Genomic DNA, 19,943 nt, shown 5'->3' with positions numbered 1-19,943 from the left:
GCTGGAATTTTTAGCACTACTGGGTAAAGTGGCAAAACTGGGATCAGTCATCATATTGGGGGACTTCAATTATCCCGACATTGACTGGGAAGAGGGGACTACACACTCACAGAAGGCCCGTCTATTCACGGAAACCTTACAGGATAATTACATGTCACAGTTGGTGGACTCTCCGACTAGAGAAAACGCAGTCCTGGATCTATTGATCACTAATGACCCAGACCTAATCTCGGAGGTAGGAGTCCAGGACTACCTGGGCTCTAGCGATCACAGGATGATCACATTTAGTGTAAATAACAATATAACAAGGCAAGTGGGGAACATAAGAACCCTAAACTTCAGAAGGGCAAACTTTCCAAAAATGTACTCATTGATGGAAAGGGTAAACTGGGACCAAACCCTGGAATCACTGACCACAGAGGAAAAATGGGAATGCTTTAGGACCATATTAAGCAAATGCATCTCGCAGTGCATCCCTATGGGAAATAAACTTAGAAGAGACAAAGCCAAACCTGGCTGGCTAAACCATAGCGTTAAAAAACTTATTAGGGGAAAACAATTGGCCTTCAAGAAATATAAATCAGAGGGCACAGTATCGGCTTTCATACAATACAAGGAGGCAAATAAGAAAAGTAAACACGAAATCAAGATGGCTAAAATCAACTTTGAGAGACAAATAGCGGAGGATAGTAAAAAAAAACAAAGAAATTCTTTAAATATATCAACAGCAAAAAAGCTAGGGCAGAGCATATTGAACACATAATTAACAATGATGGGAGGATGGTTACAGAGGACACTGAAAAAGCAACCGTGCTGAATGCTTTTTTCTCGTCAGTCTTTACACAGGAAAAGGAGGGGTACACTGACCATGACTGTATGGTTAGTAGTAATACACAGGACTTGCCACTATGGCTAACAGAGGGTGAAATCAGGAAAAGGCTGGTTAAACTTAACACAAACAAATCACCAGGCCCGGATGGCGTACATCCGAGAGTACTCAAGCAACTCAGTATGGTTATATCTAGACCACTGTTCCTGATCTTTGCTGACAGTATTAGGACAGGAGATGTATCAGGGGATTGGAGGAAAGCTAACGTGATTCCGATATTCAAAAAGGGGCAGAGGCATATCCAGGGAAATTATAGGCCTGTCAGTTTGACATCAATAGTATGTAAACTTCTGGAGGGGATGATAAGGGACTATATCGTAGAGTTTGCTAAAGACAACAACATCATCAGCAGTAATCAGCACGGGTTTACAAATGGGCGTTCTTGTCAAACCAATCGCTTAACATTCTACGAGGAGGTGAGCTGTGAGCTAGATAGGGGCAGACCAGTGGATGTGGTGTACCTGGACTTTGCAAAGGCATTTGATACAGTTCCCCACAAGCGCTTAATTTATAAAATAAGGTCTGCAGGTATAGACAGCAGGGTTTGCTCTTGGATACGGAACTGGCTAAAAGGCCGTGTCCAAAGGGTGGTAATAAACAGCGCATACTCAGACTGGTCTGAGGTAGTAAGCGGGGTCCCCCAAGGCTCAGTCCTGGGACCAACCTTGTTCAATTTATTCATAAACAGCATTGAGGTCGGGGTCAGTAGTTCGATATCAGTTTTTGCAGATGACACAAAATTGGCTAGGGCAATAACTTCACAGCATGAAGCAGATATCCTACAGAATGACATGGACAAAATAACGGAGTGGACAACGACATGGCAAATGAGGTTTAATGTGGTGAAGTGTAAGGTTTTGCACTTGGGGACTAAAAACATAAAATCACAATACACGTTAGGAGGGGAACCCTTGGGGGAATCAAAAATGGAGAAAGATCTGGGAGTCTTGGTTGATGATAGATTAGGCAATAGCATGCAATGTCAAGCGGCAGCTGCCAAAGCCAACAGAATATTAGCATGCATAAAAAAGGGGATGTATTCCAGAGATAAGACTATAATCCTTCCACTTTATAAAACTCTGGTCCGACCGCATCTGGAGTATTCTGTCCAGTTCTGGTCGCCAGTCCTCAGGAGGGATGTGTTGGAGCTGGAGAGAGTCCAGAGAAGGGCAACTAAACTGATTAGGGGATTGGAGGACCTTAATTATGAAGAGCGTCTGCAATCGCTTGATTTATTCTCCCTGGAGAAGAGACGCCTGAGGGGGGACATGATAGCAATTTACAAATATCTCAATGGGGATCTCAGCTTAGAAAAAAAGCTGTTCAGTCGAAGGGATTGCATGAGGACTCGGGGGCATACAATGCGATTAGAGGAGAAGCGTTTTAACCTCAGGCAACGTGGGGTGTTCTTTACTGTGAGGGCTACAAGATTGTGGAATTCTCTACCACAAGAGGTGGTTTCTGCGGGAAGTATGGTGGCTTTCAAAAGACTCTTAGACGTACATCTCAAGGACCAGAACATTCAGGGCTATGTGAGATTATTACAGCTACACACACCTACACAGGTTGAACTGGATGGACTATTGTCTTTATTGAACCTCATCTTCTATGTAACTATGTAACTATGTAAGTCACACCAAAAATTAAAATAAAAAATGTGCATTTAGCCAGTGTTTCTCTGCAGCATGCTTTAGTGTGGATAATAAATATTTTTTTTTTTAATATACTTCCAGAAAGGAAAATTGGGTACTCTTTTGAAAAAACAAATATGGAGTGGAATATTGATAATCCAGGCATGTATGGACTTTTTTTGTTAAATCTATACTTGCCTGGTATTCTGGTAAAACTTTAAGGAAAACAATCAAAACTATTCTTTGTAACTTGTAGTAAATGCTATAGAATTGAATACATTTGAAATAGATGTGTCATGCCATGTAATGTGATGCACTAAACTGCAATGATCTGCAATAGTTCAGTAAACATAAAAGGAGTGTATATGCTTTGTAATCAATATATAGTGATAAGATATTTACCCTATATCAGCAAAAACAGCATGTATGGTTCAGAAGATAAGTCAATTTGAAAGGGTGGTATATCATTTTGGCCAATAGGAACACAACTTGACCATTGTGAATGGTATCCTAAATGCTTTAAAAACTGGCAAGATTTTCAGTTTATTGTGGACCTTTCTTGAGTTGCCAAACTGATCTAACTCTTACTGCACCAACTATTGACCATCACAATGAGTCTATCTGCAAGTGAGAAGGCTGCTGTGCTTTCCCTGGTTGGCAAGATTGCCTCTCAGACCAGTGATCTTGGTGCTGAGGCTTTGACCAGGTAAGGTTCTTTCATTCCTTGGTATTTTTTATACAGATTATTACAGTGTGCATTTTAACTGGATACATAATGTGACCACACATACATCCTTAAGCTAATGTACCAACACTGACAAACAACTACCACATAGAATAAGTCAATCCAGTTCTATTATCCATGTATTCATGGCCTTTTTAAAAAGTTAAGAGACTAATAACAGAATATATAACATGTTTAAACTCTACAAAACTAAAAGTTTTCAGACTGAGATAACCTTAAATGAAAATTGGGAAAATGATGTAAGCAATTAGTGATTGCTATTACTTATATTTTATGTATCACACATTATATAGCATTTGTTTGCAAATAGTTTCCATTAGTTCATAAAACAAGATCAATTAGATTTCTTGTCTCAAGCCAATTTCTTGAAGGACAGTTAGGTTTGTTTGCAAATTTCTAGCATCAGTGCCAGCAATACTTTGCTTCCCCAGTATCTAGATACTGTATATGGTATATACATTTTTTTTACTGTGCAATGCATAATTTTTTATGTATTAACTTCTGTTGTCATTTTATTTTCTGTTAGGCTTTTTCTTAGCTTCCCCCAAACCAAAACTTATTTCACCCACTTTGACCGGACCCCCGGCTCTGCTGACCTCAAGACACATGGTGGAAAGATTATGAATGCTCTTGCAGGTGCAGCCAATCATCTGGATGACCTTGCTGGCAACCTGTCCACCCTCAGTGACCTGCATGCATACAACCTAAGAGTGGATCCAGGAAATTTTGCCGTGAGTGCCACTGAATGTTATTATACAATAATAAGATAACTTCATTAAGGTGGACAAAATGCATTGGATTTAGGTGTTTGCAGCATTATATAATTTGAAACTCTGGTTTGCCTAAGTTTTGATGCTAATATTTGAAGGGTCATGCTTTAAGAAGTAAATATACTGGGAATGCTATGACAGTTTTTAGGATGTTATTGCTGACCTCTAAAAATGAAGTTTTTGGCCTGATTATTCTCTAAATTCAAGTTTTTCTTAATTAATAAAATGTGAAGCCAAAACTCTTGATATAAATATTTTTTTTAGGGTCGCTAAATTCAAAGGTATTGAAGTCAGAGAGTAAACATATTAGCCAGATAAGGTACGGTAGTAAGTCCCCTGATTTAGAGAAGAGCATCTTCCACCAAATACTTTCAGTTTGAGAGAAGCAGTTTGCTCCGTAACCTTTAAGAGTACATTAAATTAAAAAAAAAGAATATCCAGCTTGTACTTTTACTGCTCTTCTGGAAATTTCTAAAAGACTTAATGGAACAACTGTGGAGCTTTTCTCCAGTTACCAATCTGATTCTTAGGTTCTGAAAGATAAAGCCTAACTGGTTACTAAAAGCAACAATTTGAATTATGCTGATTACTAAATATGTTTTTATTAAGCTTTGCTATGTAAAATTAGTTCAGAATTACCTTTAGAATTACATTAAAAAGCACAATATAAACACTGCAACCCATTAAAAAGCACAATGTAAACACTGCAACCCAGGGAAGCAAAAACTGTTTTAAAGCAGTTTAAACATTACTTTCCTTATTAAATATACACAAAAATAGTTATATATATTCTCTATTTCTCTTTACAGTTGCTGTCTCACGTTATCCAGGTGGTCTTGGCTACTCACTTCCCTGGTGATTTCACTCCTGAAGTTCAGGCTGCCTGGGACAAATTCCTTGCTATAGTTTCTGCAGTCCTCACCTCCAAGTACAGATAAATCCATCCTGCATAACAGGCTACATCAGTAATTAAAGAAAGCAAAACAATGTGCAATGGGGAGTTCTTTGGTCCCATTTTAATTACAGCCTAATTGCAAATGTTTTTGAAGAGTATTTACATGTGTATATTGTCTATCATTTATATATCTGGTGTACTCTTGAATAAAGCCCAACATATTTTTTAATTTCTGCCTCAAGTGTTTCATTATTATGTTTTGTTTTTGATGATTTGATATTATTACAGATCTTCATATGGTAATTGTTGTGTCTCTTTAAAAAAAAAAAAAAACTAGGTTATGAGTTAATTTAAAAAATTACATCTGCCTTTTGCAAATACTGTATTTAGAGTGAGCATGGGTTGACAAGACTGGTATTAATTTTACAAAGTTTTGTAAGACTTCACACTCGCACAAGAGTTCAACTCTCCAGTGTCTAACTTTTAAATTAATTTAAGTGTATATATAGCCAAAACTCCTTTTGTTTATTTTTATTTTTTTAATACAGTAGTAAGGGGTTAAAACACTTGTTAAGTTTTAGCTGCTTCCAGTCTTCACAGTTGGTAGAGTTCCCCTCTAGTTGTCTTGAAAACCAATATCAGCAGAAAGTAATGGGAAACCCAAACTTTTACAGTTGCCTCCATAGAAGAGGTGAGGAAATATATTCGAAAGGGGACTCTTGCTCTGGTGACAGCTATCTTAGATGGAAATTTTCTTTTGCTTGGAGAGATTTCCTCTTCCTATTTCATCTCTGGGAAATATCCAAATTTCCTCAATAGGATTGAGACATCAACAAATAAGGGGATAGAAGTTTGTAACCTTCCCTATTCAATATCAAATGAAAAATGGTTAAATAAACACTTTAATTGTAATTTATGCAGTATAAATAATGCCTGGAGCAACATACATGTTCACCTATTTCTATCACATCTCTTAAAAGTGTTTAACTTATAACAAAAAAAGCCAAAGAAAACTGAATTGTGTTCTGTTTCCTCACCTATTCTATGGGGACAACTCTAAAAGTTTGGGTTTCCCATTTACCTTTCTTTAAGCTGGCCATACACTATAATCTCTGTACAATTTACTTTTCTTTAAGTTGGCCATACACTATAATCTCTGTACAATCTCCTTTAGATTTACTAATAGAAGGATAAACCTAAACAATCAATGTAAATAGTATTACTAGTATTAGATCTGTGCAATCACATTACATGTGTTTGGTCAGCCTTGCTGTTTTTAAATAAAAAATAAAACCTACTTGTTTTGGGTTTATATTCCACACACACAGAAAAAAATTTTTAGGCTATCAAATTTCTTCATAGCCAGCATAGGCTGTTGGTTGAGCTAAGGATGCCAGTGGAGTTACACAGCCATCCATACACCATGTTGTTGCTGATTGCCAGTAACATTTTCAAAAGTGTAACAAAAAGTTCCAGATTGCTGCCTTCACCGCCGTGCAATCTGGCTGCTACTCTCCCTGCTGAGTTTGCACATTTTTGTTTTCAGTACAATGCATAATACCAGCTCACCCACTTTGGGTCTACATGTTTACAACCAAAATGCTAAAAGAGGACGGTGTCATTTTGCTCTACCCCTCCAGGTAATTTGGTACTAGGAGTAGTGGCACAGTGTATGCATACTGGCATATGGCTTTTCCATCCCCAACCTTAGCGTGCCTTGTGTGGCTAAGATATCTGATCTTGTTAGAGTAGCCATGCACTGTATAAGCCTTCATTTCGATCTGTGGGTGGTCCTGCCAGCACCATTTGGATTTTCAATCTTTATTCAAAGATCAAAGGAGCCAGGTGAAAAAATGTCAGTTGAAGAGGGACTGTATAGTTGCAGTCATTGTTTAGGCATTCTGACAGCGATGGGCGCTGGCTGTCAGAATATACATGTTGGCAGGGTAGAGTTGCTGTTTAGCATAGAATGTGCTAGAAATCTATGTGTGTATGGCCAGCTTCATTCTAGCCCTTCAAATTGAGTAGGAACCGGGTGGCCTAAAACATTAGGCCTAGGTGGGCAGAAAATATATGTCCAGCTCTCAGTATGTATGGAAGTACCAGTTCAGTATTAATTCTAGGATGTTGTCAGAGCTGAAGGCACTTTTTTTTAATACATAGATTGGAAAAGGACTTGAATACTTGCCAGGGATTTATTGCTGTCTGTATCCCTGACAGGGAAATTCACCCCCTCTGATTGTCCTGATGACTGATATCACTGAAAGTGAAAGAAAATCCCAAAATCTGAATGTCACCAAAACAGAAATAATTGGGTAATCTTCAAATAGAAAGTCTAGTGACTCTGATGACTACTAGGGATTTTCCTTACTTTGGAGAGATTTTCTATCACTTTCTGCCATGGCTTTTGGACATTAAGTAGAAGAAAATCTGCCCAATGGGAAAATCAGACAGGGGTTAAAACCTTTCTTACTAAATATAAAAAAAAGTTCCAATTTAGGCTGCATTCACACTTGAGCGTAGCGTTTTTTACCGCGATTTTACAGCGATTTTTACCGCGATTTTAGCGCGATTTTTTCAGGCGTTTTTCATTGACATCTATCAAAAACGCTGGTAATCAGCCCAAAAAGAAGCTCATGTACTTTTTTCAGCTACAGACGTTTTGCTAAACGCTCAGATGTGAACAGGGGCCATTTAAATGAATGGGGTTTTACTTGTTGGGCGTTTTGGAAGCGTTTCTTTTGAGCGTTTTTGGAGCTGAAAACGCCCAGGTGTGAATGGAGCCTTAAGTTCTGTGAGCCTTAGTTATTTAACTTTCTGATAAAAACAAGAAAAAATGCACAGGTACCACATGCAATTGTTTTATATCACTCTCTCTCTCTCTCTCTCTCTCTATATATATATATATATAGATATATATATATATATATATATATATATATATATATATGCTCCTTGTGATGAAAAAGACCCCCACTTAAGAAATCTGTTTTTTTAAAACTGTATGATCCATGTGTTTGTATATCACATCCTTCTATGCTGGTTTACTTCTAACTCAAAAAAAAAAAATATATATATATATTATATTATATTATATAAAATTTCAAGCTACTAGCCAGGCCTTAAGGGTTACCACCAGTTTCCCCACCCAACCCCTACCCTGCCCCGCCCCTATAAATTTTCTCATAAAATGACACTGTTAAATGTTTTTGCATGAATGCAGAAGTTACAAAAATAAATATTGATAACAATGTGATCAGTGCCCATCAGCGCAGCCTCATCAGTGACGCTTATCAGTGCTGCCTCATCAGTGCCCATCAGTGAAACCTCACCAGTGCCCATCAGTGAAACCTCACCAGTGCCCATCTGTGCAGCCTGATCAGTGCCCATGAATGCAGCCTCACCAGTGGTCATCAATGGAGCCTCACCAGTGCCCTTCAATGCAGCCTCACTAGTGCCCATCAATGACACTTACCTGTGCCCATCAATGCATCCTAACCTGTGCCCATCAATGCCCCCTCACCAGTGCTCATGAATGCAGCCTCATAAGTACCCATCAATGCAACCTCACCTGTGCCCATCAATGCAGCCTGATCAGTGTCCATCAATGCAGCCTCATCTGTGCCCATCAATGCAGTTTTCCCTGTGCCCATCAATGCAGCCTCACCTGTGTCCATTAGGCAGCCTCATCAGTGTCCATCAATGCAACCTTACCTGTGCCCATCAATGCAGTCTGATCAGTGCCCATCAATGTCCATCAACTCAGCCTCATTTGTGCCCATCAATGCAGCCTCACATGTGCTCAATCATCAATGCAGCCTCACCTGTGTCCATCAATGCCCCCCTTTTCCAGTGCCCATGAATTCAGCCTCACCAGTGTCTATCAATGCAACCTCACCTCTACCCATCAATGCCGCCCCACCTGTGCCCATCAGTGCAGCCTCACTTGTGCTCATTAATGCAGCCTCACTCGTGCCCATTAATGCAGCCTAACGTGTGCCCCTCAGTGCAGCCTCACCTGTGCCCATCAATGCAACCTCACCTGTGCTGTCAATGCAGCCTCATCTGTGCCTTTCAATGCAGCCTGACCAATGCAGGGGAAGAGAGAGGTGAGGAAGAGGAAAGCTGGCCAGATAATCACAGAGCGGGGATTGCCCCGCTGTAACAGCTTTCATTTGAATTGCTGGGTGCTCGCCATGACATACAATCCCTCTCTTGGATCAGCTCCTATGATAGACGTCACATGTCCCAGCATAGGACCAGTGTTCTGTCTATCAAAGGAGCTAGGCCAGGAGACAGTGCTGTGTGTGACGGAAAGCACCCAGCAATATAAATGAAAGCTGTTACAGCAGAGCGATCCCCGCACTGTGATGATCCAGCCAGCTTTCCTCTACCTCTCCTATTTCTTCCCCTGCGAGATCGCTGGGAGACTGGCTCCCGAGGCAACCCTACACTCATCTTCAATCATTTTCCGCGAGCAGTCGAGTGGAAAATTTGAGGGCTCTATATACAGTATCTCCAAAAAGTGAGTACCCTCACATTTTTGTAAATATTTTATTATATCATTTCATGTGACAACACTGAAGAAATGATACTTTGCTACAATGTAAAGTAGTGAGTGTACAGCTTGTATAAAAGTGTCAATTTGCTGTCCCCTAAAAATAACTCAACACACAGCCAATAATGTCTAAACCGCTGGTAACCAAAGTGAGTACACCCCTAAGTGGAAATGCCCAATTTGGGCCCGAAGTATCAATATTTTGTGTGGCCACCATTATTTTCCAGCACTGCCCTAACCCTCTTGGGCATGGAGTTCACCTGAGCTTCACAGCTTGCCACTGGGGTCCTCTTCCACGCCTTCATGATGACATCATGGAGCTGGTGGATGTTAGAAACCTTGCGCTCCTCCACCTTCCATTTGAGGATTCCCCACAGATTCTTAATAGGGTTTAGGTCTAGAGACATGCTTGGCCAGTCCATCACTTTTACCCAAAGCTTCTTTAGCAAGGCATTGGTCGTCTTGGAGGTGTGTTTGGGGTTGTTATCATGTTGGAATACTGCCCTGCGGCCCAGTCTCCGAAGGGAGGAGATCATGCTTTGCTTCAGTATGTCACAGTACATGTTGGCATTCATGGTTCCCTCGATGAACTGTAACTCTCCAGTGACGGCAGCACTCATGCAGCCCCAGACCATAACACTCCCACCACCATGCTTGACTATAGGCAAGACACAGTTGTTCTTGTACTCCTCACCTGGTTGCCGCTTGACACCATCTGAACCAAATAAGTTCATCTTGGTCTCATCAGACCACAGGACATAGTTCCAGTAATCCATGTCCTTTGTCTGCTTGTCTTCAGCAAACTCTTTGTGGGCTTTCTTGTGCATCATCTTTAGAAGAGGCTTCCTTCTGGGATGACAGCCATGCAGACCAATTTGATGCAGTATGCGCATATGGTCTGAGCACTGACAGGCTGACCCTCTGCCCTTTCAACCTCTGTAGCAATGCTGGCAGCACTCATACATCTATTTCCCAAAGACAACATTTGGATCTGAAGCTGAGCAAGGGCACTCAACTTCTTTGGTTGACCATGATGAGGCCTGTTGTGAGTGGAACCTGCCCTGTTAAACCACTGTATGGTCATGGCCACCGTGCTGCAGCTCAGTTTCAGGGTCTTGGCAATCTTCTTATAGCCTAGGCCATCTTTATGTAGAGCAACAATTCTATTTTTCAGATCCTCAGAGAGTTTTTTGCCATGAGGTGCCATGTTGAACTTCCAGGGACCAGTATGAGAGAGCGATAACATCAAAATTTACACACCTGCAAGCTGTACAGTCACTACTTTACATTGAGGCAAAGTTTCATTTCTTCAGTGTTGTCACATGAAGAAGGAACATTTTTTAATCAGAGTATAGCATCAAAGTAATTGTACTCCTGGGATATTGATCTGGTCAGTTAAGTGGTGGAGGGGGGTTGGCAATCAGTTTCAGCTGCTTTGGAGTTTATAAATGAACAACAGGGGCACTAGATGGGCAACAATGAGACAACCTCAAAAACAGAATGGTTTTACAGGTGGAGGCCACTGAAAAAATTGCTAATTTTTTCTTACTCTTTTGCACATGTTTTGCATTTGGCTAGGGTCAATGTCACTACTGGTAGCATGAGGCATAACCTGGACCCTGTAGAGTTTGCACTGGCATTCCAACTCCTCCAGGATGGTACGTGCCATTGCCAGAAGATTTTCTGTGTCTCCCACCACAGTCTCAAGAGCATGGGGGAGATTCCAGGAGACAGGCAGTCACTCTAGGAGAGCCAGACAGGGCCCTAGAAGGTCCTTAACCCATCAGCAGGACCAGTATCTGCTCCTTTTTGCAAGGAGAAACGGGATGAGAACTGCCAGAGCCCTACAAAATGACTTCCAGTATTCCACTGGTGTGAATGTCTCCGACCAAACAATCAGAAACAGACTTCAGGATTGTAGCCTGAGGGCCCAATGTCCTCTAGTGGATCCTGTGCTCAATGCCCGCCACTGTGGAGCTTGATTGGCATTTGTCATTGAACACCAGAAATGGCAGGTCCGCCATTGGCCCCCTGTGCTTTTCACAGATGAGAGCAGGTTCACCCTTAGCACATGTGACAGACGTGAAAGGGTCTGGAGAAGCTGTGGAGAACATTATGTTGCCTGTAACATTGTTCAGCATGACCGATTTGGTGGTGGATCAGTGATGGTCTGGGGAGGCATATCCATGGAGGGACGTGCAGACCTTTACATGCTAGACAATGGTACCCTGACTGCCATTAGGTATCAGAATGAAATCCTTGGACCCATTGTCAGACCCTATGCTGATGCAGTGGGTCCTGGGTTCCTCCTGGTACACAACAATGCCCGGCCTCATGTGGCGAGAGTATGCAGCCAGTTTCTGGAGGATGAAGGAATTTATACCATTAAATGGCCCCCACGCTCACCTGACCTAAATCCAATAGAAAACCTCTAGGACATTATGTTTGGGTCCATCTGACACCACCAATATGCACCTCAGCCTGTTTAGGTGCTCAGTGATGCCCTGGTCCAGATCTGGGAGGAAATAACTCAAGGCACCATCCATCATCTCAAAAGGTGCATGACCCGACATTGTTAGGCATGCAAACACGTGGGGGCCATACAAACTACAGAGTACCATTTTGAGTTGTTGCAATGAATTTTCAGAAAAATGGACTAAATGGCTGCATCATTTTTCACTTTGAAATTCAGCCCTCTGTAGGCTGATAGTTTTCATTTCCATTAAACAGTGAGGCATCCTTTCATTCCTAACACATTACCTAGTCCATATCACCCAAAAGTAGAATCTCCACGTATCTGCTTCCTCTCCCCCTCTGGTGCCACATTTGGCACCTTTTGTGAGGAGGGGGGGCTTCCCTCCCGTGTAAGGGCATTGTGGTGACCTACGTCATCTGTGTCATCTCCTCCTTCCCTCCATTGCCTTCTGGGAGACACACACAAGTCCCAGAATACAGCGGGACCATTCAGAAAGCGCGACTTGCGCATGTGCAGTAGGAAGCAGGCTGTGAAGCCGTAAGGATGCCGACGCCTGCACCCAGAGCCAATGGATGGGTTGGCTTTGCGGGCTCCCTGGACAGGTAAGTGTCCTCATATTAACAGTCAGCATCTTCAGTATTTGTAGCAGCTGACTTTTTTTTTTTTTTTTTTTAATACAAGCTGGAATGCATTAAGTTACATGCAAAAATTAACAAAAATCAATAAAAACATCCCAGGGAGTTTTTAGATCCTGGGTTTACAAATATGTTTGGCTTAATCATGCTCTACTGAGACAGTTCTGAGTAGACGTTACTCTTTCCAATACCAAGCCGAGATCACTGCTTTTGAACAAAGATCATAAAAAGTTAATCTCTGAACATTATATTTCCTTTACCTTACTTACTGGGAAGGTGGGGCAATGAGCCAGATATAATGTTTTTCTTCTGGAGTTGTCAGAAGAGACATAAGAAGGGGTGTTGAATACTTGTTTGAACACAGTCATATCCTCTAAAGCTGGGTATACATTAGTAGAATTTCAAACAAAAATTCAGAGAAAATTCTTAGAAAATGTGCACAAAAATTCACAGTACATTTGAATATCGTTAAAAATAAGTTCAAGATTTCATTTAACATTCAATTTTCTTGTTGGTTGAACTAGACAAACTAGTGTCTTTTTTAACCTCACTAACTATTGTATGTAAATATGTCGTTTTGGAATGAATAGACTTTTATTAAAAAAAACTACATGCACTGTTAGAAATTCATACACTGAAAAACAAATGTTCTGTCCTGTTATATTACAATGAAAAATGTTGAACAAAATTCTACTACTAGTGTATACCCTGCTTTAGGATAAAATGATTCAGCTTTGATACTCAGCTTTAGTATAAAATAATTCAGATGAGATCTGTACATTTCCCTAATTACACCCCAATATAATTGTTTAAGATTGGTAAGAGAAACGATGCACTCTACCACAAATGTCAGATTGCAGAAGAGACTTTTGTACATATGGTGTGGGAATGCAATAAGATCAGACCCTTGTGGTCCCATTTATGGCAGACAATTTCCAACTCCTGAATATACTGTATGTAAACTTTTGACATGTTTTCTGGGGGTCATTGAGGACAAAGAGATAAATAACAACAACAAGAAATGTATTAAACTTTTCTTTTTTAATGTTAGGAAATTGATATTGATACATTGGATATGTGTTTGTTTTGATTAATAATGGGACCTGGATAAAAATGGTTAACAAAAGGTCTTTAGTTAAATAAAATGACGTACGGGATCAGAGAATATCCAAATAAATTACAAATATTTGTTTTAGATGGATACATCTTCATGAAACTTTAGAGGATTTACCAGGAGGTAAATCAATATTTAACATGTTGTATTTAATTGATAGTTGGTGAGCCATAGAGTAATGAGCTTGAAAATGTGGACACGATACAGACACAGGATAAGGGTATAGAGGCTGAGAGTCAATGCCTAGTGATTTTGAATAGACACAGAAACACTCCAAGTAGTTTTTCTCTTTCTTTCTTTTTATTGGTTTGGTTTAAACCGTTATGTTACAAAAAAAAAAAAAAAAAAATGCTGTAGGATGCTGAGAAAGTACTGAGCATACAGTATGTTTTATGATTTGCCAATGTACATACATGGTTCAAAGATGTTTGCTCTCAAATATTTTGTACAGATCCCTGTATTGTTATGGTATTTATATCCTTCATTTATATCCTTCAGTACTGTATACCTTCATGGTGTACATTCACTTTTTTTTTTTTTCCAAATTTTTTTTTTTCCAAAGTACATTAACTTTATATATCAATAAGAGACATTTTAAAAAAAGTTACATGCATTTAGCCATAGGTTCTCTGCTGCATACTTAGTAGAGATAGAGGAATGTTTTTTTTTCATTTTGAATAGATTAAGAGAGGGTTATAACCCATCAGTTTTGTTTCTTATCTGTGTACTATTGGGGATATTCCCCTTCACTTCCTGTCCCATAGCCAAACAGGAAGTGAGATTGTGACTAGTGTTCTTATTGGAAGATTTCCCCTCTATTCCCATCCGGGTCACAATTGAAAATTTGTGATTTTCTTTCATTTTTAATCTCTGTGATAGCAGTAAGACAAATAGAGAGGATACATCTCCATAACAGGGGCAAAGGCAGCAATAAAAAAAAAATTGATAGGTGTTCTATCTCTCCTAACTATATCTAAAACTAAAAATGATTGCCTTTAGTTACAGTATCTACAAAAAGTGAGTACACCCCGCATTTTTGTAAATATTTTATTATATCTTTTCATGTGACAACACTGAAGAAATGACACTTTGCTATAATGTAAAGTAGTGAGTGTACAGCTTGTATAACAGTGTAAATTTGCTGTCCCCTCAAAATAACTCAACACACAGCCAATAAAGTCTAAACCACTGCCAACAATAGTGAGTACACCCCTAAATGAAAATGTCCACATTGGGCCCAATTAGCCATTTTTCCTCCCCAGTGTCATGTGACTTGTTAGTGTTACAAGTTCTCAGGTGTGAACGGGGAGCAGGTGTGTTAAATTTGGTGTTATCACTCTCACTCTCTCATACTGTTCACTGGAAGTTCAACATGGCACCTCATGGCAAAGAACTCTCTGAGGATCTGAAAAAAAGAATTGTTGCTCTATATAAAGATGGTCTAGGCTATAGGAAGATTTCTAAGACCCTGGAACTGAGCTGCAGCACGGTGGCCAAGACCATACAGCGGTTTAACAGGACAGGTTCCACTCACCATTGTTGACCAAAGATGTTGAGTGCATGTGCTCAGCAACAAATCCAGAGGTTGTCTATGGTAAATAGACTTATGAGTGCTGCCAGCATTGCTGCAGAGGTTGAAGGGGTGGGGGGTCAGCCTGTCAGTGCTCAGACCATACGCCACACACTGCATCAAATTGGTCTGCATGGCTGTCATCCCAGGAGGAAGCCTCTTCTAAAGATGATGCACAAGCAAGCCCTCAAACAGTTTGCTGAAGACCAGCAGACCAAGGACATGGGTTACTGGTACCATGTCCTGTGGGCTGATGAGACCTAGATAAACTTATTTGGATTAGATGGTGTAAAGCGTGTGTGGCGGCAACCAGGTGAGGAGTACAAAACAAGTGTGTCTTGCCTACAGTCAAACATGGTGGTGGGAGTATCATGTTCTGGGGCTGCATGAGTGCTGCCGGCACTGGGGAGCTACAGTTTATTGAGAGAACCATGAATGCCAACATGTACTGTCACATACTGAAGCAGAGCATTATCCCCTCCCTTCGGAGATTTGGCCGCAGGGAAGTATTCCTACATGAGAACGACCCAAACCACACCTCCAAGATGACCACTGCCTTGATAAAGAAGCTGAGGGTAAAGGTAATGGACTGGTCAAGCTTGTCTCCAGACGTAAACCCTATTGAACATCTGTGGGGCATCCTCAAACAGAAGTTGGAAGAGCACAAGGTCTCTAACATCCACCAGTTCCGTGATGTTTTCATGGAGGAGTGGTAAAGGACTCCGGTGGCAACCTGTGAAGCTCTGGTGAACTCCATGCCCAAGAGGGTTAGGGCAGTGCTGGAAAATGATGGTGGCCACACAAAATATTGACACTTTTGGCTCAATTTTAACATTTTCACTTAGGGGTGTACTCACTTTTGTCTGCAACAGTTAAGACATTATTGGGTGTGTGTTGAGTTATTTTGAGGGGACAGTAAATTTACACTGTTATACAAGCTGTACATTCACTACTTTACATTGTAGCAAAGTGTAATTTCTTCAGTGTTGTCACATAAAAATATATAATAAAATATTTACAAAAATGTGAGGGGTGTACTCACTTTTGTGAGATACTGTGTATGTCTAACAAAAGTCCATTATACAAAAAGGAAAAATTATATTCTTCTGATTTACCAAATGTGGGGCAGAATTATAATAGTCCAATAATGTGTGGACTTTTATCTCTTAGAAATTTGCTTGGCTGGTACTTCTAACTCCCAGAAGGGTAGAAAAGAGATGCAATATTAATTAAAACAACAAGATTTCCAACTTGTAAATGCTATCTAATTAAATAAATTTTAAATATATGTATAATGCCATGTAATTGCATACACTAAACTGCAACAATCAGCATCAGGGAGTGTATATGCTTTGTAAGCAACATATAGTGATAAGATGCTAACCCTATATCAGCACATACAGCATGCATGCATGGTTCAGAAGATAAGTCTGTTTGCCTGGTCAGCCCTATATGTGTCTCTTTACAGCAAATTAAAAAAAAAAAAAAAAAATATATATATATATATATATATATATATATATATATATATATATATATATATACCAAATCAAGTATAGAGGCACTCACGAGTCTTGCAGCGAAGATAAGTCAAAGCAACCGCATTTTATGTTCAATGTTTTGACAAAAGATGTGCTAGGGCAACAAAATGACTGCAAATTAAAGAAAAAAAAGTAACCAAAAAAAAAAAAAAGCACAAGCACTGGTCACCCCTTGTGTGCCATAAATGGGAATAACAGCCTAGCAAATATATGAACAAAAATATTAACAGTGTACAAATTTAAGGAATACACACAAGTGCACGGAACATGAATTAATCAGATAGAAGAAACCCAAGGGCTCAGTCACATGAGCAATTGCAGATGGGGAATAGTGGTGAAACCTCCAGGCTAACAACACTAAGAAGAATAATACCATCCCAAACCGAAGGGAGTGGGTTTGGAAATCAAGTAAAAGCAACAAATAGGAAAAGTACACCAATCTCTTCATCCAAGACTGGTAAGCTGCACCAAGGCCATCCTCTTCAGACTGGGGAATCTTAAAACAACATGAATAAAACAAAAGGGCGCAGAGGCCTAGTACATTACCAATAGCATTTTATTAAGGAATTAAAACCAAGTGCTACGTGGGTGTTTTATATACATCTTTATATACAGTACATCACTGTTTAGGCCTGCAGCTATTATGAGGAAGCATTTTCTTGGTTTTTAATTTTCTAATAAAATACTGTTAGTAATGCAATAGGCCTTTGCACGCTTTTGTTTTATTCAGTACAAGCAAGTGTAATGAAAGCCAGCAACCAGATTACAACCCAGTCAAGTAGCATATATACCACTAACTGTTCTGCCCATTATTTCTAAATGAATGAGAGTCATATCCCTTTAGGAGCCTAAGTTTGTATTTTATGGATCTGTCTGCCTTTTCTTTGTAACAGCAGGTGATGGTTACCCCTCTAGATAAAGCAGAGCATGGTCAATCAGCATGCATTTTAAATTCGATATAGAACAGGGCTAGGCAACCTTTGGAAGGTGGAGATCTACCTTAACAACATGAAGGAGAACAAATATCTCAGGGCTTCTGCACCTTTTTATATATTATTATTTTTTCGCTTTTTAGAAAATAAATGAACTAGCAAGCCTCAAATAAATAGTATGAATGGCATAAATAAAACTAATCAAAATATAATAAAACAAACATCTCTGTAAAAATATAAACTTAGCCTATCTTAAAATGTTGCTTCAATTAGAAATTCAGCATTCACGTTAATTCACAATTTATTGTGTTTAATGTTTAGTTTGTCACCCCTGCAAGTCTGATACAGGTGTCCATCACGAAGGTAGAAAAAGTGCTACTGCAGGCTGATTTGCTCAACTAGTTTCTGGCTTACCTGGCCTCAATTCTGTCCTGGCTGCAGAATGTAGGGCAGAGTATAGAGGTCAGTAGCATGAAAGGCAGTGTAACAGGGTCCGCAGTTTGTAGGGAAGACTATAGGGGTCAGTAGGGTAGTGGACAATGTCTCAGTAGGGCAGTGGATGGTGTCAGTAGGACAACAGATGGTCAGTAGGGTAGTGAATGGTGTCAGTTGAGCAGTGAATAATGTCAGTAGGTCAGTGGGTGGTGTCATTAGGGCAGTGGACAGTGTCAGTAGGGCAGTGGACCCTCTGCAAGGGCAGTAAACAGTCAGTAGGCAGTAAGGCAGTGGATGGTAAGTAGCCAGTAAAGCAGTGGACGGTCAGAAGGGCGTTGGATGGTGTCAGTAGGGCAGTGGACAGTGTCAGTAGGGCAGTGGACCATCAGCAGGGGCAGTAAACAGTCAGTAGGGCAGTGGGCAGTATCTTAGTCGGGCAGTGGATGGTGTCAGTAGGACAGCCGATGGTCAGTAGGGTAGTGAATGGTGTCAGTTGAGCAGTGGATAATATCAGTAGGCCAGTGGGTGGTGTCATTAGGGCAGTGGACAGTGTCAGTAGGGCAATGGACCATCAGCAGGGGCAGTAAACAGTCAGTAGGCAGTAGGGCCGTGGATGGCAAGTAGGCAGTAAAGCAGTGGATATTCAGTAGGGTATTGGATTGTGTGAGTAGGGCAGTGGACAGTGTCAGTAGAGCACTGGACAGTGTCAGAGCAGTGGATGGTGTCAGTAGGGTAGTGGACAGTGCCAATGGAGCAGTGGGCAGTGTCAGTAGGGGCAATGGACGGATTTACAAAATTCATTAAAAACATTGACACAATAATTTGACCATATGATGATGTACAATAGATAAAAATAAGATCCCTTCACACTTATTCTTCGACATGTTTCCCTATCCTGGCTTCTTTAGGAAGTGCATGTAAAGGATTTAGGTAAGCACAGGTCCCGTGAAATCTTGACCCCCAACTGTGTGTTGGGAATGCCAAGGCCTGGAGAATGTAAAAAGGGGGAAAATTAAGTTTGCCACTAACACATCAAGAAACCCCCAACAGGAGAGTCGAGACCAGCGCTTGACCACCTGTAGAGGAGGTTGCAAAGACAACAGAGTATCAGACAGAAAATGATATACTACCAACAGGGGGAGCCCGCTAATCACTGGATGGTGATGTTATAATAAATGATGTTTCTTAATCTCTCTGGTTTATAGTAAAATGTGCAGATGCTTTGCTGGAGCCCAGGGGAGCCTCGGCAATACACATGGGAGAGGCACACAGACCTGGCTAATCTGCCCATCTGGGGACATGCAGCATCTGCAAATTTTTACTATGAACCAGAAGGATTGAGAAACATGCTTTATTATAACAGCACAATCCAATGATCAGCAGGCTCCCCCTGGTGGTAGTATATCATTTTCTAAATTAATTAGCAAAAAAAAATGGCAATGCAGCACTACTCTAAACCAATAAAGTGACCATAAAGTATTAGTGCAAAACACACTATACAAAATTATTACATAAACACTAAAAAATAGTATATGTGTGAATACACACCACAAAAACTGCACAGTGAAACCAAACAACTATTTAAAAAAAAATTATAATTATCCCTCTAGAGGTTAAATGGGCTGCAAACCAGTGTATGGGATATGTGTAATAATGTTGTCACCCTCTATGGATACTATAGAGAAAAAACACCTGAATGTGTAGCTAAAACCCTAAAAAAAAGCAACGTGCAAAAACAAATGCAATACAACA

The 19,943-nt window shown here is 40.3% G+C and overlaps 1 protein-coding gene across 1 annotated transcript; it reads left to right on the top strand.

Moving 5' to 3' along the window:
• Positions 1-3,131: 3,131 nt before the first annotated feature.
• LOC309556276 (hemoglobin subunit alpha-3-like) lies at positions 3,132-5,036 on the top strand (the record flags this gene model as incomplete). Its single annotated transcript, XM_082258711.1, has 3 exons — positions 3,132-3,226; positions 3,792-3,996; positions 4,845-5,036. The coding sequence occupies 3 exons, from the start codon at positions 3,132-3,134 to the stop codon at positions 4,971-4,973; spliced, it is 429 nt and encodes a 142-aa protein (XP_082114837.1). The 3' UTR covers positions 4,974-5,036.
• Positions 5,037-19,943: the final 14,907 nt, after the last annotated feature.

Source organism: Pelophylax lessonae, assembly GCF_965119305.1.
Source record: "Pelophylax lessonae genome assembly, chromosome: 5".
NCBI classification, from domain to species: Eukaryota; Metazoa; Chordata; class Amphibia; order Anura; family Ranidae; genus Pelophylax; species Pelophylax lessonae.
Note: the sequence above shows the minus strand (reverse complement) of the source record. Positions and strands in the feature narration are given on the sequence as shown.